This window comes from Acinonyx jubatus, chromosome E1 (genome assembly GCF_027475565.1).
Source record: "Acinonyx jubatus isolate Ajub_Pintada_27869175 chromosome E1, VMU_Ajub_asm_v1.0, whole genome shotgun sequence".
NCBI lineage: Eukaryota > Metazoa > Chordata > Mammalia > Carnivora > Felidae > Acinonyx > Acinonyx jubatus.
The window spans coordinates 40184637-40210457 of record NC_069397.1 but is presented as its reverse complement, the minus strand read 5'-3'; the positions used below and the strand labels follow the sequence as shown (position 1 = coordinate 40210457).

The 25821-nt window shown below is 39.8% G+C and overlaps 1 protein-coding gene across 9 annotated transcripts in view; it reads right to left on the bottom strand.

Moving 5' to 3' along the window:
- Positions 1–24524, bottom strand: part of ATP6V0A1 (ATPase H+ transporting V0 subunit a1) — a 58719-nt gene extending 34195 nt beyond the window's left edge. For 7 of the 9 annotated variants that reach the window (XM_027048961.2, XM_027048962.2, XM_027048965.2 and 4 more), the window contains exons 1-5: positions 24381–24524; positions 22175–22338; positions 8020–8098; positions 6437–6534; positions 5751–5879 (exon numbers count right to left, since the gene is read on the bottom strand). In XM_027048961.2, the coding sequence (XP_026904762.1) occupies positions 5751–5879; positions 6437–6534; positions 8020–8098; positions 22175–22291 (423 nt within the window). In that variant the 5' untranslated portion in view covers positions 22292–22338; positions 24381–24524. Of the gene's footprint in view, positions 1–160; positions 5729–5750; positions 5880–6436; positions 6535–8019; positions 8099–22174; positions 22339–24055; positions 24333–24380 lie in introns of those variants that run through there. The other 2 variants (XM_053212488.1, XM_053212490.1) reach the window with 2 other exon arrangements.
- Positions 24525–25821: the final 1297 nt, after the last annotated feature.

Here is a 25821-nt window from a genome sequence, read left to right as displayed (position 1 = left end):
AAGCTTTGTAGCCTCAGTAAAGGCATCTGGGGAAATGGTTTTTGAAATAAGGAATAAAGAAAAAACACTAAATAATGATGACATGTATAAATCTGTTACTTAGGTGGAAACCATTTTTCCTCTGTTTCCCTGAATAAGCCATGAAAGTACCAGGAAATACCTTTGCATACGGATGGAAGCTGCAACGTTTCTTCATTTTCAGCAAGACCAAAGCAGCTCTGAAGATACTCTCAACATCAAATTTCCAGGTAGCTACAAACTAAAATTTTCCCTGTGTGAGAATGTGAAAGATGGAGACTCTCTTTCCAAGGAGAAAAGCAAGGCACCACCAATGTCCTAAGCACAGTGTGGACTGGAGAAAGGCGGAAGGGGCGTCTCCACGAGACTGGGTTTTCCATGCTCTTCAAAATTCAGAACATGAAAACTTTCAGCATGGCCACTGTAAAAAAAATGTTCCAAGCCATGGGCTTTAAAGAGTATTTCTTTCGGGGCGCCCAGGTGGCTCAGTTGGATGAGTGTCTGACTCTTGATTTCAGCTCAAGTCATGATCCCAGAGAGGTGGGATCAAGCTCCGTGTCTTAAGCATACTCATGGAGCCTGCTTAAGATCCTCTCTCTCCCTTTGCCCCTCTCCCCTAGTATTTCTTTCTCCAAAAGAAGCAGCAGCATATTGGCTGGGCAGGCCTGGCCTTGACTGCATCAATAAAGGGAAGAAAAAGTGAAAACCTATCTGAATGCCTTCATTGCTAACCAGGAATCTAGGAATATTAAAAAGTTCACGTTAGGCTATATAGTTTAAGGGTCACTGAGAACATAGCTGAAGCCAGGAATCTAAATCAAGTGAGAAAAAGTAACCAATCATAAGCCAATATAGAACATGTGGGCTAATTTAATTGTTTAGATTTAAAATGATTTCCACCATGACAGTTTATACAATGAAATGAAGGAGGAGAGGGACCTTCTCAGATGGAGGTCTATACTTCCTAGACTCTCTCTACCCACCACATTCTAACACCTTTTATTCTTATCAATCAGGAAGGTCTGAGAAGCTCTCTAAAAAATAAAGGCCAATCAACTTCTCTACCGCCTGATCTCCTCAACTTTAATATCCATGCACTACTTGTTTGACCAAAGACAAGAAATATGCCAGAAAAATCTTCCTTTTCAAAAGCAGAACTAAACAAAAAAATCAGGAGAATTTTTCTGTATCATCTTCATTCCAAACATTCTATTCCTGTTAACCCTGCGATCAAAAAATTGATCAAGGGAACCTCACTTGGTAAGTCGTAGGAAATGTAAAGTTAAGGGGGGTGGGGGAGGGCTTTAGGATTGAGTATAAATAAACCTGAATATAAACCAAATGATTAGGTTGAGAACCTAAAAAAGAGAAAGCAATTTTCTGGGGAAGTGAAATCTAAAAGTTGATGCAGGAGCAACATTCAACTCCCCACCCCCTTCAAAAAAAAAGAAAGAAAGAAAAGGTAGGGCAGGCTTTGAGTATGCCAGAGGGCAGAGAAATATTGTCATGATATACAAAAAAGTTTAAGATGAGATAATGGGGGCACAGGTTTCCACTTGCTCTCAAGTGGAAATTTAGGGGGCTTTTTTTGTTTCTGCCTAATATCAGATCAGCTTATTGCAAGCCACAGGCAACTTATTTTAAGGATCTAGATGACTACCTCATTTCAACTGGTTCTTGGGATGTCCCTTGGCAAAAAACAGTGAAACTGACTGCTACACACAAGACTCCGGCCTACTTCCCTACGCGGTTCACAAAGCCTGGCTAAAGTAAACCCAAAAGATCAGACTCAGTGCAAGCCTATGTGCTCTAAAGGGGACAACCGCTCTAACAGCAAAAAGTGCTGAGCAACTAGACTCCTCTGAAAACTGCACCTGGGGACTCTGGGCACAAAAAGAACCCAGCGGAATTAAAATTAAATGGAAACTTGTGATGATATTCTAATTAATAATCTCACCACTTCATACTTAAGAATCCTAAATCTTAGAGAGGGGAGTAAAAAAAAAATTTTTTTTTAATAAAATAATTGGGCCTCATGGGGAACTAGGAGGACCAGACCGCTCACTGAGGGCCTTTAAAACAATCTCTAAAACCACACTGTGGGGTACCTAAATCCTATTCTGGGCTCCCTAATAACAATAACAACACTGCCAACGTGCCTTTAAATGACTTGCTATGCTCTCTGGTTTACCCTTTCCCCCAGTCGGAACACTGAAACCATGCCCTGAAAGAGGAAGTGGCAGAATTTCTGAGGCTCCCTGTCTACACTGAAATAGAAGTAGCACATCCGGATCCAGCTGCATTAATTACCAAGAGCAAACACTCTTACTTCCATCTCCAGTGAGAGAGAAATCGCATTTCGTCACTTCCGGTATTCACCCAAGCCCCAAAGGAGAAGGCAGATGGGAAAGAAAAGTAAAGAAGAGCAGATGGATAGAAGACTCAGGAGGAAAGGAAGGCAGGAACCTGCATGCCATTAACCATTACTTTTCCAGTCTTCTTTACGTTCTCATGGGCTAGGGTGCTTATGGTAAAAGATGCAGAGAGCACTCTTCAGCTCTCACAGTTCTTCATAAGCAAGAAGACTGAGAAAAGGATAATCATTAACAAGTCATTTTAATTGCTCTGGATGAGAAATGGCTAAGTCGAATTTGTAATCATCTTAAATCATAAGAATATCGAATTTACGCTTACTCTTTCCCTTCCAGATGCCTTGCCAATCATGACCGCTATGCCTAAAGATGGAAAGAACCCTTTCCCGATTTGGCCATTTTCTGCTAACTCATTATTATAAATTATTGATCATGTTCACCAAATTATATAAAAAAGAAGGACTCAAAACTGGTTGTATTTTAGGCCGTTTGCAAACTGTGATTTCAGGCATGGAAGAAAATCTCACGCAAAAAGTGCCATTTCTGAGATTTGAGGGTCCCATGTTTCTTTTTCTTTTGCATTATTTAACGTGCGCACTCACATGCCCAGATGCACTTACTCTGTGAGGTCTTATCACCTGCCATGGCATCGACAGCTGAGACTGGTGCTTGGCAATAGCAGGGCAGGCACCATTGACAGGGATCTGGCTGAACCTCTGAGCCAGTGGCAGGAGCAGGCAAGGCACTGACCGTGCACTCGGAGAGGAAAGGCCGAGTGGCTCTTGCCAGAAGCCTCCCTACACTATGGTGAGGGTGTAGGAACAAGAGGGGTTGAGGACAAGAGCAGTCAAAGAACCTCTTACAGCCCAGGACTTGGGCTCAAAAGTACTCAGAGATTAAAAAAAAAAAAGAAAGAAATGTTTTGCAAATGTTTTGCGTGAATAAAGGGAAAACAACCCACCATGGATTGACTGGGCATGAAGGTTGTAAAGACTTCCAGCCTGCCTTCTCAGCATGGGGGTTTCGTGTTTAGACTTATTATTCACAAAGAACTTATGATTTTAACACTTTGATTATCTTTCCAAGTAATTTCTCTTATTTTGTTTTAATATTTTGTTTTTAATAACATTAATAGTTCAAGTAACAGGGCACCTCAGTGGCTCAGTTGGTTAAGTGTCCAAATGTTCCTCAGGTCGCAATCTCAAGGTTTGTGAGTTCGAGCCCAGCATCAGGCTCTCTGATGTCAGTGCGGAGCCCGCTTCGGATCCTCTGTCTCCCTCTCTCTGCCCCTCCCCCACTCGTGTGCATGTGCGCACACTCTCTCTCAAAAAAGAAATAAACATTAAAAAAAAACAGTTCAAGTAACTATTGCTCATAAGGGAGTCCATCTGTCAGTCTTTGTTCAGAATTTCTCCAGAATGAACTAGACAAAGAAGCCTATTCTATTCCTTAAACTCAGGAGGTTAAGAAAGACATTGTCATACATTTCAGCAACATCCCAGCAATAAACTAAGACTATATCAAAAGGGAAAGGGGGGGGGCAAAAGAATTAAGCCCCAAATGATGATAAAAGTACCTGAGCTTCGATTCTGAGGCCAGTTTAAATTGGATCTGTGAGAGAGCAGCTTGGACGCATTTAGGAAAGCACACATCTGTGAGCCTATGGAGACACTGTGCCCTGGGATGTTTTCTGATATGACTAAGTGATACATTCCTTGAGCACAGGGGCCATGCCTTACTCATCTTGTGCCTCACGAAGAGTAGGTGCTCACTAAATGCTCAGTGAATTAGTGAATATAAATACACTGATGTTTAGGCAATGAGCAACTAGAATTCCAGATTATCTGTTCATTAAAACCATGAGACATAAGTGGCCATGCCTGTTGCAAAAGACCTGAAACACTTGGAAAGAGTTAATCACACTGTCCCACAACCTCTAATTCGATGAGATATCAGGGACTGGTGAAAGAAGTCCTCATCAGTCTCAAAATTCTCAACTCAGTGAGCAAGCCGAATATTCACACCAAACCTCTCTTGACATATAGCCAGATTCTGATTCTTGGGATGACCAGGCAGTTAAGTTCATATGAGCTTTTTCCCCTTTCCCCAATAGATTTTTTTTAATTAGCATGGCTTCTCTGAGTCCATCTTCAGTTATTGAGGAATGTAGCACATCTTCGGCTGACGTTCTCCAGCCCAGGGGTTCACAAACCACTGTCCCTCAGAGTCACCTTGTGAAAACAGACTGCTCAGCCCCACCCTCAGAGTTTCTAATTCACAAAGTCTGAAATCTGGAGTGGGGACTAATGATGTGCATCCTGACAAGTTCCCAGGTGAGGCTCATGCTGCTGGTTAGAGAGCCCCTGCTCCAGTCCTTAAAAGACCGATATTAAAAATGGAACTGAGAATACATCAGATGCTAACTAAAATGGGCCCTCTTTTTTTAAAATGCTTTGCCAATTTTTTTGTTGTTGTTGAGCAAAGAATATAAAGAACTTTATGGAAGGCACACTAAAGAGTTGCTGGAACAGTAGCAGAAGTGTCTGATATTGCTAATCTGGTGGCAAAGACACCTTCCTGTAAAAAAAGAGAATTCTCGATACCTTAGGCCATCAACAAAGCCAAGTCCAGGCTCAAAGCTAAGACTCCTCTCCACGTTTAATGAGGAGAAGGAATCCTTCTGAAAGTCTTGCTCTAAAGCCTTTCTGTGGGCTCACCTCAGCAAACTGTCATCTGTCATCATCACCTACATTTTTAACCTAGAAACTGACTTAACATTTTTCCCTATAAGGTAGTGTGACTGAGTTTCCATGAAAATCCGGGAATTTCAAAATAGGCATCCTACCAGTTCTATTTCCATAGAACATAACAAGAAACTCTTGAAAAATTAAAGTGTGACTTGTGCTATGTGGATTGTTACAAATGTACTCATGGTAGATAAGCAAACATGGAGAATAAGATAAAAATAAAAATTTGATGATAAAAGTTTTGGAGGTTAAGCCTTTGTTATAATTTCATGTATGACTGAATGTTTCTTGTTGCTTCAACTTTTACCTTAAGCATTTACTTACCTCAAAATATAATGACAAAATTTCAACTATAATATATACAACTACTTTCGGGTTCCTTTCCCCATCTTGTGATGAAAAATTGCAGAAAATGCAAAAGCATACAAAACCATGACTGGCTGTGTACTGCATGAGAAATGGAACATAATCTGACATTCCTTCAACTAAAACAGTGCGAAAATGGTATTGCTTTCAAACTAGCAAATTAAAATAATTTTTGGAATAACAGCATGGCCCACTTGTGCAGGTATAATATCAGCTGCTCAAATACTAAAAGAAACAATAGTCTGACCTCATCAAAAAACTGCTGAGTTTTGCGAAGTATAAATTTTAATTCAGTCAGTTCCAGGAAGTTTCTCTTCAGAGCTTCCTGGTTTGTGTTGATTTCCTTCAGTTCATTTTCAATCTTTTCAAAATTGGCCTACAGAAAAAATAAGTAAATAAATAAATAAAATCAAACTATTAACTCAAACTAAGCTCAATATGCTTGATGTGAAAGATGGATGAATTCATCCATCCCACAGAACTCTTGGCCACCCTGATGGTTCAAACATAATTTTATATCTACCCAGCAAATGTGTGATTTTACCAGGGCAATTTTCTTTATGAAATTTTTTTGCTTAACATCATCTGTCTTTATAGGTTCTATTACACAGTTGAATTTCTCAGGGGACTCTGGATGGAAAAAAATAAATACTGAAAACTCTACTGGTTATTCATTTAGTCTATGAGATGAATAAATTACTAGATAAGTTGGTGTTAATCCAATAAGGTTTTGATAAGGCAGTAAACATTTATTTGGTGGCATGTGATACTGTTCAAGATAGTGCTCTATAGTAAGTTTTCACAAGATATTTACAAGCAAGAGACAATGTGGACAAGGACAGCAAGAATTCCTCTACTGTCCATCCACACAGGAAAATAATTTCTGCACTTAAGTAGAAAGAAACTTCTGGCTTCCTCAGAAGAATTGTTTACCTCTAAGTCAATCATGTCCCGGGGGAAGGGCACCTCTGGGTTTTCACCAGTGTCCATAATTGGGATATTAGCTTTTCTTATTTCTTTCTCAACAAATCCTAAAATGACAGAAGCAAAATATTCATGTATAGTGTAGGCCTGGAATTGCCCGTATTTGAGGAAAAAAATAAGACCCCAAACCTGGCTAAAAAGAGTTTCATTCCCAGAAAGATACTCTCATATAAAAGAAGCAGAACATGTAAATCCTTTTTTTCTCCACGTTCCTCTTCCTCCACTGCACACTCTAGAACAACCGCAGCTACCCCAGAGAGGATCATCATCCCACTACTGTCTTCCTTTCCTCTTTTAATCTTAAAACTAGACCTCATCTGCTTTAGTTCTCCACCCTGTGCAACTACTGCCCCAGAGTATGATGGTTCTGCTTGTAGATACTGTTGTAGGACACAGTTACAGAACAGGGTGATTCAATAGAATATTTGACATTTAGCAAACTTGTGAGACAACTCCAGATCAAAAGGGTTTCATTAAACTTGAAAAACAATCAGATCAGTTTTAACAACACAAAAACCCAAAAAGCACGACACGGAATAAGGTCCCAAAATACCAGAAGAGAAAAGTGACAGCTAGTAACTTTTTTTAGCGCAGGGACCAAATTCACCAATCAGCTAACTAAAAGCTGGCATAGTATAGTAGTGAGATCACGGGTTTCAGAGCCAGAGAGAACAACCTGGATTCAAATACTGGTTCCAGTACAGCTGCTTATGTTCCCGGGCAAGTCACTTAACCTCTCTGATCTTTGGTTTCCCCGTTTATTTATTTATTTAATACTTATTTTTTAAGTAATCTCTACACCCCATGTGGGGCTCAAACTCACCACCCTGAGATCAAGAGTCAGATGCTCTACTGACTGAGCCAACCAGGCATCCTGGCTTCCTAATTTATTAAATGAGGTAATACCCAACTGAAGGAATATTGTGAGGAATGAATGAAATAAAGTTTATGTACTCCCCAACTCTCAACAGTACCCTAATAAATGTGTTAGTTTCTTCCTTCATAAAAAGCTCAAATTAAAAGGTGGTTATATTGATATCTAAAATAGATGGTGGGCGCCTGGGTGGCTCAGTCGGTGGGATGTGCGACTCCTGATCTCAGGGTTGTGGGTTTAAGCTCACACTGCTTAAAAATAAAATCTTTAAAAATTATAATAAATAAATAATATTTTTAAATTAAAAACATATAAAATAAAATAAAAATAAAATAAAAATAGTGGTCTGAGTCCTGTCTCTCAGAATTCTATAATGCAATAGTTATAGCAGTAGCTGTAAAACCCTTCCCATAAAAAATAACCAATGTGTTCAGCTTGCAATCTTGTCATCTCAAAGTTTCCATTAAACACCACCTAGCCCTAATACCATAAAATCTACTTGTACATGAGAAATTCATCTTACTATCAAGATCCCAAGACTATTCCTCCTTTCTTTTTCTCCTGTAGTATTTTCTCGTTTTGTTAAGAGGACTAGCATCTCTAATTTAAGACAAATGACTCATTATAGCAACATCATACAGGACCAAAATGCACATACGAAGCTTTCGATCCATTTCTTCACATCTTCTAACTTCATTCACAAATTTCCGCTGGAAAACATTCACATCTGGATTTAACTGCAAAATAAGAACACAATACCAAATATTTAAAACAAATTTTTTTAAGGTTTATTTACCTTTGAGAGAGAGAGAGAGAGAGAGCGCGCGCACACACATGCACGCTAGCGGGGGAGGGGCAGAGAGAGAGGGAGACATAATCTGAAGAAGGCTTCAGGTTCTGAGCTGTCAGCACAGAGCCAAATGTGGGGCTCAAACTCACAAACTGTGAGATCATGCCCTGAGCCTAAGTGGGACACTTAACCAACTGAGCTACCCAGGTGCTCCCCAAATATTTAAATACTGCATCTATTTCCTCTGTGTCACAAGCAACACATTCTGCAAAGTGAAACCTAATTTTGTGTCAGTGTATGATGCAATCATACGATCCAAAAATGGTCTACTGTCCTATATAACCTGCTTCAGGGCCAATCACACCAACTGAAGATAAAAACCCCTCTCTCACTGTGGCACCACATTATTGGAATGGAGGCAAATTAGACAAAGCACCAAGGTACAAGATGGTCCTCCCAGGCCAAAGTCTCAGTGAGCTCCCCCAGCCAAAAACTTGAGCAATGATGTATACCAGAAGCTCTGCCCAGTTTTCCTTCTCTTCCTCCCAATCAGAAGAGACAAAAGGCAAACATCTTTTATTCTTCTGTCCCAGGATCTTCACTTCCTACCAGACAGGCTGGTTTATTCATTCATACATCACAAGTAATTTTCAAAGCAATGTGACAGATATTCTGGGAAATACAAACAAGGTCCTACTTACTAAGAAGCTTGAAATCTAGTAAAGAAAAAAAATACACACAACCAACAAGAGCATGTAAAATTCCATAAAAGTAATACCAATAAAGAACTATAGCTACTCACTCAACATTTATGGAGCACCATATATACACTACTGTATTAGGCACTGTTATAAGTATAAAAGGATATGTCCAAGCTTTGAGGAGCTATCAGATCGATGGACGAGACAGACACAAACTAATAAATGCAATTTGTTGTGATAAATGCTACTTTAAAAGAGTAAATATTGTTGTCAGTTTCTTATACAATTAAACATATCCCTAGGTACATCACAACTAAGCATTCCACTACTAGATATTTGTTTAAGAGAAATGAAAACATGTCTATAGAGACTCGTACAAGAATGTTTACAGCATGGCACAAGAACAGACACTCAGATCAATGGAACAGAATAACCCAGAAATGGACCCACAACGTATGGCCAACCAATCTTTGACAAAGCAGGAAAGAATATCCGATTGAATAGACAGTATCTTCACCAAGTGGTGCTGGGAAAACTGGACAGTGACATGCAGAAGAATGAACCTGGACCACTTTCTTACACAATACACAAAAATAAACTCAAAATGGATGAAAGACCTAAATGTAAGACAGGAAGCCATCAAAATCCTTGAGGAGAAAGCAGGCAAAAATCTCTTTCATCTTGGCCGCAGAAACTTCTTATTCAACATGTCTCTGGAGGTAAGGGAAACAAAAAGCAAAAATGAACTACTGGGACCTCATCAAAATAAAAAGGTCCTGCACAGCGAAGGAAACAATCAGCAAAACTAAAAGGCAACCGACAGAATGGGAGAAGACATTTGCAAATGACGTATCAGATAAAGGGTTAGTCTCCAAAATCTATAGAGAAGTTATCAAACTCAACACCCAAAAAACACATAATCCAGTGAACAAATGGGCAAAAGACATGAATAGACATTTCTCCAAAGAAGACATCCAGATGGTCAAACAACACATGAAAAAATGCTCAACATCACTCATCATCAGGGAAATACAAATCAAAACCACCATGAGATACCACCTCACACCTATCAGAATGACTAACATTAACAACTCAGGCAACAACAGATGTTGGCAAGGATGCAGAGAAAGAGGATGTCTTTTGCATTGTTGGTGGGAATGCAAACTGGTGCAGCCACTCTGGAAAACAGTATGGAGGTTCCTCAAAAAATTAAAAATAGAACTACCCTACGACCCAGCAATTGCACTACTAGGTATTTATCCAAGGGATACAGGTGTGTTGTTTCGAAGAGACACATGCACCCCCATGTTTATAGCAGCACTATCAACAATAGCCAAAGTATGGAAAGAGCCCAAACGTCCATCGATGGATGAATAGATAAAGAAGAGGTGGTATGTATGTACAATGGAGTATTACTTGGCAATCAAAAAGAATGAAATCTTGCCATTTGCAACTACGTGGATGGACCTGGAGGGTACTTTGCTAAGTGAAATTAGAGAAAGACAAGTATCATATGACTTCACTCATATCAGGACTTTAAGAGACAAAACAGATGAACATAAGGGAAGGGATACAAAAATAATATAAAAACAGGGAGGGAGACGAAACATAAGAAACTCATAAATATGGAGAACAAACAGGATTACTGGAGGGGTTGTGGGGGGGGGATAGGCTAAATGGGTAAGGGGCATTAAGGAATCTACTCCTGAAATCATTGTTGCACTATATGTTAACTAATTTGGATGTAAATTAAAAAAAAAAAAAAAAAGAATGTTTACAGCAGCTTTATTTATAATAGTCCTAAATGGCAATGTTCCAAATATCCAACAACAGGACAACAGATGAAGACATTGTGGTGTATCGGAATACTACTCAGCAATAAAAAAAGAAGCAACTACAGACATACATAAAAACAGATAAATCTCTTGGGATGCCTGGGTGGCTCAGTTGGTTAAGTGTCCGACTTCGGCTCAAGTCATGATCTCGCAGTTCGTGAGCTCTAGCCCCACGTCAGGCTCTGTGCTGATGGCTCGGAGCCTGGAGCCTGCTTTGGATGCTGTGTCTCCCTCTCTCTGCCCCTCCCCACTAGTGCTCTATCTCTCAAAAATAAATTTAAAAAACATTTTAAAAAATGAAAAAAACAGATAAATCTCAACATTAAGTTGAGTGAACGAAGTCAGACATAAGACTTTGCAATGTATGATTCCATTTACATAAAGTTCAAAACTAATCTATGATTGTAGAAATCAAAACAAGGGTTACCTACAGGGGATGGAGAATGACCAGAAGCAGGCACATAAGATATCTTTCTGGGATGATGGAAATATTCTATATCTTGACTGGAGTAGTAGTTGCAAAGGTATAAAAATTTACCAAAATCATCAAATTGTACTCTTAAGGTCTATGCATTTCACTGAATATAAATTTTACATCCATAAAAAAAGTGGGAGAAAGAAAGAAAAAGAAAAGAATAAAAGAAAGAAAGAAATGAACATATGTAGGAGTAACTATGAGAAAAAATGGGTAACTAAGTGGAATAAATGTACAAAGGAAACACCAGAGCTGGGACTTTGGGAGATATGACAGAATTCACCAAGCAGAAATAGGCAGAATGAAGCAGAAAGACTTTGACAAGTGACTCAGAGACATTAAAAAAAAAAAATCATATATTCAGAGAAGGGGAAAAATTATTCCACAGGCAGAATGGAATCAAATAATCTGATTTTTAAAAAATACTTCTTAAAAATTTACTTTTTTGAAGACTAATACTGTGCATGAAGAATAAATTGTAAGAGAGACAGACTGATGATAGAGAAACTATTAAGGACATTATTTGTATTATTATATTAACATTAGACAGAGGAAATCTAAGGCAAAAAACATTAGTAGAGTATGAGAATCATTACAAAATGGTAATAAGAACAATTCCCAGGAAGATGCAATAATCCTAAACTTAGATATTTCTAATAAAACTTTTTTTTCACTGAGCAGGCAGTATCTTGGCCTTTCGTTCAGAAATTTCTACTTCAATAAATATGACACTGAAGTTAAAGTAGCCACAAGACTGATAACTTTACTGGTTTCATTATCTGGAGGCAAAATTCAACGGCAGCCAGTTTCAGGTAAGGCACCCCAAAACATACGGGCAAGGAAGGCATTCTCAAAATATTTCCAACAGAAATTAATAGAACCACAAGGAGACACTGACAAATCTATGTATAGGAAATTTTAAATACAATTTTAAATTATTGATATATTAAGTCAACCAAATATATACATATATTTTAATTTGAGAGACAAAGCACTAGCAGGGGAGAAAGAGGCAGAGGGAAAGAGACAGAATCTTAAGCAGGCTCTATGCTGACTGAGGAGCCTGACCTGGGGCTCGAGCCCACCACCCTGGGATCATGACCTGAACCAAAACCAAGAGTCAGATGCTTAACCGACTGAGCCACCCAGGTGCCTTAAGTCTACCAAATATTAATAAGGATAGAGAAAATGTGAACAACCTAATAAATGAGTTTAATCTAATATATATATATATATATATATACACACACACACACACACATATGTGTATATATATACATATATATGTATAATATATGCGTGTATATATTTAGAAAGAGACATATTTTTTTTATCCCAGCATTCAAAGTTCTCTCTTTTTTAAAAAGTTTATTTATTTTGAGAGAGAGAGAGAGAGAAAGAGAGAGAGACAGTGGGGGAGGGGCAAAAAAAGAGGGAGAGAGACAATCCCAAGCAAGCTCCGCATTCTCAGCACAGGGCCCAACTCCGGATCAGTCTCACAAACTGTGAGATCATGACCTGAGCCAAGATCAAGAGTCAGACGCTTAACCAACAGCCACCCAGGCACCTCTACAGTTCTCTTTTTAAGAACTCAAAGAATTCATTATGAAGGGGTGCCTGAGTGGCTCAATGGGTTAAGTGTCCAATTCTTGGTTTTGGCTCAGGTCATGATCTCACGGTTCATGAGTTTGAGCCCTGCAGAGAGGTCAGTGCTGACAGTGCAGAACCTGCTTGGGATTCTTTCTCTCTCTCCGCCCCCCCCACCCCCCCATGCTTGCTCTCACACTCTCTCAAAATAAATAAACTTAAAAAAAAAAAAAAAAAGAATTCTTTATGAAAATTGACCACAAAATAGGTCATACAGCAAATCTCAGTAAAGAATTGATATTGGGGTACCTGGGTGGTTCAGTCGATTGAGCATCCAGCTCTTGATTTTGGCTCAGGCCACGATCTCTTGATCATGGGATAGAGCCCTGCACTGGGCGTGGAGCCTGCTTGAGATTCTCTCTCTCCCTTTCCCTCTACCCCTCTCCTGCTTCTGCTCTCTCTCAAAAAAAAAAAAAAAAAAAAAAAAAAAAAAAAGAAAGAAAGAAAGAAAGAAAAATAGAAAAGAATTGGCACTATACAATGTTCTACGATAATGCAATTAAGTTAGAAGGAAACAATCAGCAAAACTAAACGGTAACCAACGGTATGGGAAAAGATATTTGCAAATGACATATCAGATAAAGGGTTAGTCTCCAAAATCTATAAAGAAGTTATCAAACTCAACACCCAAAAAACACATAATCCAGTGAACAAATGGGCAAAAGACATGAATAGACATTTCTCCAAAGAAGACATCCAGATGGTCAAACAACACATGAAAAAATGCTCAACGACACTCATCATCAGGGACATACAAATCAAAACCACAATGAGATACCACCTCACACCTGACAGAATGGCTAACACTAACAACTCAGACAACAACAGATGTTGGCAAGGATGAGGAGAAAGAGGATCTCTTTTGCACTGCTGGTGGGAATGCAAACTGGTGCGGCCACTCTGGAAAACAGTATGGAAGTTCCTCAAAAAATTAAAAATAGAACTACCCTACGACCCAGCAATTGCACTACCAGGTATTTATCCAAGGGATACAGGTGTGCTGTTTCAAAGAGGCACATGCACCCCCATGTTTTAACAGCTCTATCGACAATAGCTGAAGTATGGAAAGAACCCAAATGTCCACTGATGGATGAATGGATAAAGAAGATGTGGTATACATACACAATGGAGTATTACTCTGCAGTCAAAAAGAATGAAATCTTGCCATTTGCAACTATGTGGGTGGAACTAGAGGGTATTATGCTAAGCAAAATCAGTCAGAGAAAGACAAATATCACATGACTTCACTCATATGAAGAATTTAAGATACAAAACAGATAAACATAAGGGAAAGGAAGCAAAAATAATAAACATAGAACAAACAGAGGGTTACTGGAGGGGTTTTGGGAGGGGGGCATTAAGGAATCTACTTCTGAAATCGTTGCACTATATGCTAACTTGGCTGTAAATTAAAAAATAAATAAATTAAAAGAAATAAATAAAACAATTTTCTAGAAAAATATAATTTACCAAGACTGACAAGGAAAAAACAACAACAGAATAAGCCTACAATCAGTAAAGAAATTTCAACAGTTAAAATATATCCATCTAAAAAATATCAGGCCTAGGGGCGCCTGGATGGTAGTGGAGCGTGGGACTCTTGACCTTGGGGTCATGAGTTCAAGCCCCACATGGAGCATTGAGCTTACTTTAAAAATAAGAAAAATAATAAATAAATAATAAAGAAGTAAAAACGTCAGGCCTAGAAGGTGTAAAGATAGTTTGTACTAATCTTTTAAAGACTAGATAAACCCAAATCTTTAGAAAATTATTCCAGAGGCAAAATGAAGGAACGCTCCTCAACTAACAAATTAGACCGACCAGTATAAGCTTGATACAGGGTGAGAATAGTTTGACAAAGGACAATTACAAGCCGGTATCACTTATCAATACAGTAGTCTCTCCCTTCTTATTTCCAGTTTTAGTTACCTGCAGTCAACTGTGGTCCAGAACCAAGTGATCCTCCTTCTGACATATAGTCAGAAAGTCAACAGTAACCTAACGCTACATGACAACCCCTATGTCATTCATCTCACTTCATCTCGTCACATTGGCATCTCATCATCTCACATCCTCACAAGAAGGGTGAGTACAGTAGAAAAAGATATTTTCAGAGAGACCACATTCACATAACTTTCATTACAGTATAGTTACAATTGTTCTATTTTATTATTGTTGTTAATCTCTTACTGTGCCTAATTGATAAATTAAAGTTTATCATGTATATTTGTATAGTAAAAAACAACACACACACATGCACACACACACAGTTTAGTACTATCTGTGGTTTCAGGCACCCATGGTGGGTCTTGGAACGTATCCTCCATAGATAAGGAGGGGGACTACTGTGTAAGAGAAAAAAATCCTAATACAATATTAGGAAACCGAATCCCCAAATTCTTTTGAAATACACCTCATGAGCGAGTTGACTTTACACAGGCTTGCAAGGATGATTTTACATTAAAAAACAAACAAACAAACAAAAAAAACCCAACAACTATACGATTGCCCAATAAGCATATGAAAAGATGCTCCACATAATTGGCCATGAGGGAAATGCAAATCAAAACCACTGTGAGATACCACTTCATAGCCATTAAGATGGTTATCATAAAAATTTTTTAAATGAAAAATAACAAGTGACAGTGAGGATGTGAAGAAATTGGAACCCTCATATGTTGCTGCTGGGAACAAAAATGGTGTGGCTGCTGTAAAAAGCAGTCTCCTGGAGGTTCCTCAGAAAACTAAACATAGAATTAACATATGATCCAGCAATTCCACCCATAAGTACACACCCAAAAGAAATAAGCAATCAAACAAATACTTGTACACAAATGCTTACAGCAGCATTACTGACAACAGTCAAAAAATGGAAACAACCCCAATATGTTCAAGTGATGAATGAATAAAGAAAAGGCGGTATATGCATACAATGGAATATCATTCAGCCATAAAAAGGAACAAAGTCCTAATACATGCTACAATCTTGATGAATCCTGAAAACAATATGCTAAGTGGAAGAATCACGACACAAAAGGCAACATATTGTATGATTCCAATTATGTATGATGTCCAGAACTAGAGAATCCATAGAGACAGAGATAGATTAGATGGTTGGCCAGGGCTAGGGGAAGGGAGGATGAGGAGTGACTGCTAATGGGTACAGGGCTTTTTTGGGGGGTGATGAAATGTTCTGGTTAGATAGTGGTGATGATTGCACAACCCTGTGAATACACTAAAAACCAATGAATTGTACATTGTAAAATGGTGACTTTTTTTTTTTTTTTTTTTTTGCCTATCTCAATTAAAAAGATCATAGGCAGCAGAGTCAGACAGTCTGGGGGGGACAGCAGTGCCCAGGTGGCTCAGTTGGTTGAGTGTCCAACTCTTAATTTCAGCTCAGGTCATGATCTCACAGTTTGTGGGCTTAAGCCCCATATCAGGCTCCACACTGACAGGGCAGAGCCTGCTTCAGATTCTCTCTCTCCCTCGCTCTCTGCCCCTCTCCCAACTTGTGTGCCCCCCCCCCCACAAATAAGTAAATAAACTTAAGAAAAAGTAGTCTGGGGGTACATATCTGTGTGTCTTGGGTAGATATTTTCATCTGTGGCCTGGGGTACTAGTCTATAATATGAGAATGGCAAGTTCCACTATTCAAAAGTAGGTTCTACTTCTCAGAGTTGCTGCGAGGAATGCCTAAAATAATAATGTAAAATGTTCAATATGGCAACAAAAAAATGCAAACTATCATTGTGACTGTAAGTGTTAAACGGCAAGGGATTAAACAGTAGAGAAGCATGTCAAAGAGAAGAGTGGATGGGGGGACAGATGAGTCACACAAGATTTTGAACAAGTTGAGCAAGGAAAATGTCCCACTCAATCGTCTCTAAAACCCAGAGTGGTGGTATGTTTTGCAGAGAAGATAGGCAACAGCTCTATCTTATACTGAAACCACCCACTTTAAGATGTTGCCCATTTTCAAATGAAAAATAGATACAATAAAGAAAGTTAAAGATACATGCTGAAGCATGGATGAACCTTGAAAACATGCTAAATGAAAGAAGTCAGTCACAAAAGGCTACATATTATAGGATTCTACCGACATGAAATGTTCACAATAAGCAAATTCACAGAAACAGTAGATTAGTGGTTTCCAGGGGGTAGAAGTGGAGGAGGGGGATTGGGACGAAAACAGGCAGTGAGTGTTAATGGCGACAGAATTTCTTGTCAGGGTAATGAAAGTTCTAAAACTGACTGTGGTGATGGTTGTAGAACTCTGTGAATATACTAAAAATCACTGAATTATACACTTTGGATGGACAAATTATATCTCAGTAAAGCTGTTTAAAAAAGACAGTAGGAAAAAAATCTGGATATGTAATTTACCAAATTAATCGATTAACGGAAAAAAACATGATAACCTCAACAAATGAAGAAAAAGGCATTCAATAAAATTTTGCAATCATTTGTGGCAATAACTTTAGAAAATCAGAAATTCAAAGGAATCTGAATAATTTAATAGAATTTTCCAAAAACTTAAGAGTAAACATCTTATTTAAATTGTGAAACAATAGGGCACCTGGAGGACTCAGTCAGTTAAGCATTGACTCCTGATCTCAGCTCAGGCCTTGATCTCGGGGTCATGAGTTCAAGCCCCAAGTTGGGCTCTGTGCTGGGTGTGCAGCCTACTTGAAAATAACAAATAAATAAATAAATAAAATTGTGAAATATTGGGGTACCTGGCTGGCTCAGTTGCAAGAGCATGCAACTCTTGATCTTGGGGTCATTGAGTTCAACCCCACACTGAATGTAAGGATTATAGAAAGAAAGAAAGAAAGAAAGAAAGAAAGAAAGAAAGAAAGAAAGAAAGAAAGAAAGAAAGAAAGGAAGGAAGGAAGGAAGGAAGAAGGAAGCAAACAAACAAACTTAGATTCCCCTTAAAGTCAGGAGCATAGACAAGAATGCCACGTGACACATACATAGCCTTACTTCTTATTAACAAAAACCCCAGGGGTACCTGGGTGGCTCAGTCAGATAAGCATTTGACTCGGTTTTGGCTCAGGTCATGATCTCACAGTTCATGGGATCAAGCCCCACATCAGGCTCCGCATTGAAAATGTAGAATCTGCTTGGGATTCTCTCTCTTCTTCCCTCTGCCCCTCCCTCTCTCTCTCTCAAAATAAATAAATAAACTGAAAAAATGTTCATTTAAGGCAGTTACTGCTCAGCTGAAAAGCCTCTTTTCCCAGACTCCCTTACAGCTAGACTATGCCATAATTCTGGTCAACAAAAATTAGGAAACTCTTCTGAGGATTTCTAAGAAAGTTGTTTTTTGTTTTGTTTTTTTTTTTCTCCTGATAGAAGTACTTCTCCTTTCTCCCTGCACTTCCTTCTTCTCGCCTGGAATACGCATGCAATGCCTGGAGCTTTGGTGGTCCTCTACGAGGACAAAAGCCAAATGCTCCAGGATGGCCAAAAAGAAATATAGGATGATCTTAGGACACTGGTGATAGTGTGAAGCTGGGCCTCATGTTACATGAGAAAGTACACCCCTATCACTTGGGTTTTCAGTTACATACAGCTGAACACAATCCGAACCAGTATTAGTTTGCCGTTACTCTTCTTCTGCCTGTTAGTAAAGGTCTTAAGGTACACGGCAAAATAAGAAAAAAAAAGAATAAGGACTTGAAAGGAAGAAACAGCTTACTCTTCAATAGTGCAGTAAAAAAGATTCTATCCAACGTAGCAAAATGTTAACAAGTGGTGAATCGACTGCAGAGTATTCAGCTTTGAAATTTTTAAAAATAAAAATTTAGGGAAAAAATACTAATAAGCAAAAAAGAACAATTAATTTTACGTGTGACCACATATACCATAAACAAAGAGAAAAGACAGGGGTGCCTGGGCAGTTCAGTCAGTTAAGCACCTGACTTCAGCTCGGGTCATGATCTCACGGTCCGTGAGTTCGAACCCTGTGTTAGGCTCTGCACTGACAGCTCAGGGCCTGGAGCCTGCTTCAGATTCTGTGTCTCCCTCTTTCTCTGCCCCTCCCCCACTCACTCTGTTTCTCAAAAACGAATAAATGTTTAAAAAAAATTTTTTTAAACAAAGGGAAAAGACAAGGCAAATTATCAGTAAAGGATTAGTAAAAGATAAGCTTCCAAAAATACATGAAGAACTTTTACATATTCTGTAAGTCAGTAAGCAAAAGGTAAGCAACCCAATAGAAAAACAAGCAGATGATATGGATAAGACATTCATGGGAATGAAACCCATTATGTCCAATAACCAGATAAAAAGATACTGAGCGTACTAATCAAGAAAATTCAAATTAAAACAACAAAAATACAGCACTTCACAACACCTAACAGTTAAAGAGGCACAGGATGCTCAGCAATGCCCCTCTTAGTTATAATCCCCAGAGCAGCAACAAGTCCGTGAAATCAATATTCTTTACACAGTGACACTAAAACATCATTTGCCTTTTTCATCCTCACTCATGAATATTCAGTGAAGTTTTCCAGAGGCTCATGGTATACATCACAGCCAGATGACTGCAGAAGCAGATAGGAGAATCCAGCTGCCTTCTATTAATTCAGACATTAAAGAAATTTTCAAAAATATAAAAGCAAAGCAATTCTTTTATTTTGGAAAATATAATTATTTTTTAAAAAAATACTACTTATGATAACACATATCAGGTTTATTATTGTGAGTTTTTAAATAAGTATTTTAAACACATCTTCATTTTAATTTCCAATACAATAAATATTGACAGCTATAACTCATAAAAGCTCTTTAGGATCCTCAATCATGTTTTCAGAGTGTAAAGAGGACCTTAGACCAAAAATTTTGAGAACCACTGCCCTGGAGAAACTATCACACATGTATACCGGGAGACATATATAAGAATCTTCCTTGCAACACCGTAATAACAAAGAACTGCAATTACTTAAATGTTCATCAGAAGGAAAAAATGATAAACTGTATATATTCTTACAATAACTATATAGCAATTTTTTTTCAACGTTTATTTATTTTTGGGACAGAGAGAGACAGGGCACGAACGGGGGAGGGGCAGAGAGAGAGGGAGACACAGAATCGGAAACAGGCTCCAGGCTCTGAGCCATCAGCCCAGAGCCTGACGTGGGGCTTGAACTCCCGGACCGCGAGATCGTGACCTGGCTGAAGTCGGAAGCTTAACCGACTGCGCCACCCAGGCGCCCCTAACTATATAGCAATTTTAAGAAATGAACTAATGCTACCTGTAACAGGTGGTCAAATCTCACAAATAATGAATTTCAAAAGCACAGTGCTGAAAGATACATACAATATGCCATGCATATAGTTTTAAAACATGCAAAATCATACTAGTATATATTATCATTTAGCAATACACACATATGTAGCAAGAGTAAAAAATAAAAATACATGGGAATGATAAAAGCAAAACATGGCTGGCTCAAATATGGCTGGCTCAGTCGGTGGAGCATGTGACTCTCAGTCTTGGGATCATGAGTTCAAGCCCCATGTTGGGCATAGACTTACTTAAAAAAAAAAAAAAAAAAGGCAAAAATCATTGCAAATGTTACCTGTGGGGAGGTGGGGAGAGAAATAGCATGCAGGAAGACTACACGGGAGCCTTCAATTACATGAATGTTTATCTCTTAAGTAGACAGTAGAAATGGAGGTATTCATTATGTTATTCCCTATAATTTTTTGTCTGATTGCAATACATCATAAGTAAAATTTAAGAATGCTGAAGAGAGGGGCACAGGGGTGGCTCAGTCGGTTAAACATCCAACTCTGGATTTCAGCTCAGGTCATGATCTCACGGTTCGTGAGTTTGAGCCCCATGTCAGGCTCTGCGCTGAAAGCCTGGGATTCTCTCTCCCCACACTCTCTGCCCCTCCCACCCTCTCTCTCCCTCAAAAAAAAAAAAAAAAAAAAATGCTGAATAGATACAATGGGTGTTAGGAAGGGGGAGACACTGTAGGACCAACTTCCTTTGGTTTCAAATTAAGGGTGACTTAGGTTTGATTTAGGTCTCAAATCTAGAAAACTGGAAGACTATCAATACATTAGCTCAAACTTAGGAAGTCAGGATGAAGAAATAGTTTGGGAGAAGGTAAGGTGCTGGGATTTAGACAGGCTACCATGAGAAGTAGAAATGACAAAATTCTTAGAGAGTTGTAAATTTACGGATGGTGTTTGAGAACTGTCAGGGCCAGAGACATAGATTTGGGGCTCAACGAATAAGATGGAAGATTTGAGAATAGATGAGGTCATCAAAAAAGGTGGTAAAGGAAGATGTGGCTATGGACAAGCTTCTCCAGACAGAGCAGAGGAGACAGCTTGAGGAATAATGACACAGAAAGCCAAGATGGAGAAGATAAGAGACGTTAGTGGAAGGTAACAGTGAGCCCTCAGAATGGTAAGAAAAGGAATCAGAATCAGGTAGGAGAACATTCAAAGAGGGAAGGCATAAGAAGGTTCAAAGATAATAAAAAATATACTATGTCACTGGACTATATTTGTGTAATTTCAGTGTGCCAATTCCAGGAAGCCAATATTGATTAATCCCACCCCATTCTGACCACTCCTCTGTCACCTATTCATTCCAACAAATGCTGACAGTATCCTGTATGTGGACACAAAGGATACAACGATTGTCTTCAGCATCCTAAGATGACAGTAGAAGACAGAGACTAATCAACTACTAACACTAGTGAATGTAAAACCACAACTACCGTGAATGTTATCAGTGAAAGTACATGGAGCTTTGAGATGCGTAATTAGGGAACTGTTAACTCCTCTTTCCTTTCAACAGGGTATGTTGTGCCTTCTTCAGCAGACTGCAAGCCCCTTAGGGCATACTTTTTTATACTCTTAGACTGCTGATTTTCTTTAGATATCTTCTCTAAGTGCTCAGCATAATGCTTCAAAATAATGGATATTTAGTATATACTTACTTATATATCTGTACGTTGATGCATCAGATTTTGTAATAAACATGTCCTACTGTATGGAAGAGCTATGACATTTTTTAAATAACCTGCCACAGGTGTTAAAGAGGCCAAAAGCAATGTGCAAGCCTTGGTGTGTCCTCTACCCACATCCCAATCAATTACCTTGAGATTGTATAGGATTATTTGCAAAGGGGGAACTAGTAAAATCATGGAAATTTTGGCATAAACATTCTCACCTCTAGAGAGACAACTCGAAATGTACACTCTACCAACAGTAAGCCAGTGCTATAATGTTATTTTTGCAAATAAAACCCAACATTCATCAAAAGGCAATTAGCCATGACAAGAAAAAACAGAGTTTAGCGGTATTCAACAAGCAGCCCCACAACTACTTACATCACGAAATTGAACCTTTCCCAGTTCTCCTAATTCACTGACGCAACAATAAGCAGCTTCTGACTGTAGAAAAAGCTGGGCCAGCGTCATCTCCTCACTCCGGAAAAGCTCCCCCATGGTGGCAGAAAGTGCCAGTCAATGGAGTGTATGGATTTCTTTCCAACCTAAAGCAAAGAGAGAAAACCGCATGACCTCAGATATTACCAAGAGGGCTAAGAGCAAACAACACCGCAGTAAAGCTCTTTTGTTTTGCATTCCATATCTTCTACCCCTTGCAGACAGATTTTTAACATCCTGCTTAGAAAGATGGAAAGGAGAAATTGCAAAAGACTGTTACTAAATCCTCTCCTGCAGATGAAAAGTCACTTCCTTTGCAGTCAACACCAGGATCAAATGACAATACTTTGGGGCATCTCAATACATAAGAATGTATCCAGGTTAAAAACAGGAACTGGGATTCCCAAACAGCTCTTTAAATACCCTGGACAGGGTATTATGACTCAGTGGCGTTCACACTACACAACCTGTTTTTGGTTTGTGTCAGGAAACAAACAGAAGAGACCTAGATTACCCTCTCATAAAGGATGTCTCCCTTGAAATTAGTTTTCTACCCTCTACTGCCCATTTCTAACTCTCAGAGTCCCAGCACTACCCTAGAGCTAAGGCTACCTTAAAGGGTTTAACCTTCCAACTTCTCAGAAAACACCATTTTCTCCCTAAGGAATCTAAACACATCAGCATTATCTAAAAAAAAAAAAAAAAAAAAAAAAAAGACAGAGAGAGAGAGAGAGAGAGAGAGAGAGAGAGAGGGGCGCCTGGCTGGTTCAGTGGGTACAGCACATGACTCTTGATCTCAGGGTCATGAGTTCAAGCCCCAGGTTGGGTGTGGAGCCTACTTAAAAAAAAAAAAAAAAAAAAGCCAGCTTGCATATTAAGCTGGATTTCAAGTCCAGCATGCCAGGAGTACATTGATAATGACAAAGCAGTTTTTATCAAGCCACAGGGTATAAACTGGCCACCTCCTTAGCTTTCCGTTTCTTATCCCCATCCTTCAAGATTAATTACATTCTTCCATCTGTTAAAGCTTCTCATACATAAGCCAATAAAGATTTCTTTTAGGGCTGTCTTATCCTCGCCCGGTATGAAAGACAATGGCGCTATCAGTGGTCCTGAAACTGCAATTATTTGTTCGCAATCCGCTATTGTAAGGCACAGACTGCACCGTATCTAAACTCACCACACCATACAGTATTTTTAGTATCACGAAGGCATCCATAATGGTAGGTGAAACTGGCATCAAAAAAGAGCTACTCTGCAAGGCTGGAAGACATTTTGAGAAATCTGAATGACAAAACCTTTGTGCATTTGATGTTCAAGGCACACAATAACACACTCATATATAAGCAAGGATTTCTCAAGAGATTACGTAGCTTGACTTTAAAATCGTCTATACCTGAGTCACTCAAAACAGCTGTTATCAACCCTCCCACATCTTCCCCCAAACAAGGAGAGATTCCGCAGCCTCTAAAGCCGGTAAAATTATGCCTGATCAGCATAGTTCAGGGGCTGCCAATAATGACAGCCTCCAGAGTTGCCTCCCTGCTTCTGTTCTTTAATGATTACAAGTCTCCCGAGAACATCTCTATCCCACTGGAGCCAAACAGAAAACCAGGCCAAAGCGATTCAGGGGTGGGACGATGTCACAAAACAAAATATGAAGAAACAGTAATTCTGCACAAGATGAATACAAATAAAGCGCCCGGCGCCCGCCTCATTATTGTCATCCAGTCTTCGTCTCCTACGAGGTACTCAAATTCACCTGCTTCATTTCCTGTCTACCCAGTGAGAAAGCAGGAATTCTCTGAGCCCAGGCACACCTACCTCCAGAAGTGACGATTAAAAGGGGGGAACCCTCAAATGGGGAGCCCCTTTAAGAAGCCCCCCAAATTTTTCTGCCTACCCAATAACCTTCAGTTCCTCCGCCTCCACCTTAAATGGGGGGGGAGGGATCAGGGCCTCCAAAGAGGAGCGAACCTCCAATTCCTCTGCCCACAAGAGGGGCGCCCAAATAGGGGTGAACCCCATTTCCTCTCAAAGACCTAAGATCCCTGCTAATTCCTTTGACAAGCGACGAGGCTGTTAGAACGATTTCCTGTGCCCTTCCCGGGCCGCTCCCTGCCGCGCTGTACCTACATCCCCGGCTCACCTTCAGCCGCGGGCCGGGCCGCAGCCAAAGCAGCCGCCCCAGACCAAGCCCGCAGCCTCCGCGGCTCGGGACAGCTGCGCTCGACGTGCGTGCGTCCGCAAAGCCCTGCCCCCGCGTAGCGGCTGGCTCCGCCCCCAAGATGACCTCATTGCAGTCAGCCAATGGGGTGGAGCCTCGGCCGGCTGCCGCAGTGCAGAGTCGCGGGGGCGCGGGCAAGACCCAGAGTGCTGACGCCATATTGTGCGCGCGGCCGTGGCACCCGGTCCCGCGGGGCGGGGGTTCCAGTGGGGCCTGCTGGTGCGGGTGCTGGAGGCCCTGAGTCCCCGCGCCCTTCAGAATCCCTTCTCCCTAATACTTACCCTTGAGGCGAGGCTGCCTGCTTTTTTTTCTTTTCATATCCGAAGAATTCACAGCTTTTTTTCGACAGAACATAAAGGAAGGGGAGAAATCATTATGAAATGACCAGAGACCTGGAGAGGAGCTTAAAAGCGCTTACAGTCCAGGCTCCTCTACATACACACGCACCCTTTACCCTTAATTTATAGAAGAGAACATTTAAGCCCCGGAGTGAGCAACACCTTGCTCAAGGTGCCATATCCGTTGTAGAGCCTTGAACAGGGGCTCTTTCACCTAAGTGTGGAAAAGCCCTTTTTAGGAAAGTGCTTGGTTCAGTCCCTCCAGCAAGCGTTCAGGCTCTATTTTCCTCCAGTTAGTGGGAAAATCCCCATAAGACCATGTGTTGTGACAGTAAATTTTTATCTTGTTCGGCAAGATTCCTGCGGGCCCATTTGACCACTGAAGAGTTTTCTATTCCTCAAAAACCTTAGAAGAATAACTTAAAGTTTGTTTTTTTTAAACGCAAAAGTGGTGCTACCTACTCTTTATAAAAAACGCCTTTCTCAATACTGATATCGACTCCCTAAGGAGGAGTAGGGATCCCAAATCATTTGCAGTAACCAGAGCTCCATCAGGAAAAACTTGGAAAACCGGTTATTCAGTCTCTGTGGGTGGTGGAACCCTACTGAGATTGAAGTGTAGTGAAGAAGATACTTCGGATAAAAACCTAATGCTGATAATTTTGTCCACTTGGCACAGACCTCATCAATCCTGCTTTACCAGCCTAAAACTAATAATGAAGGGCAAAAATGGACGTTTTATTTGAATTTTCTATCTCATATTGTGAGTGAAGATATAACTCGACTCCATTACGATTTAGTTGAGAAGTAGCACCTTGGAGAGGTGATCTTCAATATGGTCCTCAATGTGATCTTCCTGTGATCTTCAACGTCCCCTAGCTGTCTCAACTTTCCCGGCAAGGCAGATAGAGACTCACACTTGAAAACCTGCCAAGTTTTAGAATACTATTACACAATGACTATCATTTCCTTTTTATGAGACTCAAAAAAAGCACCCCCCCTTTTTTTTTAAACCTCAGAGTCAG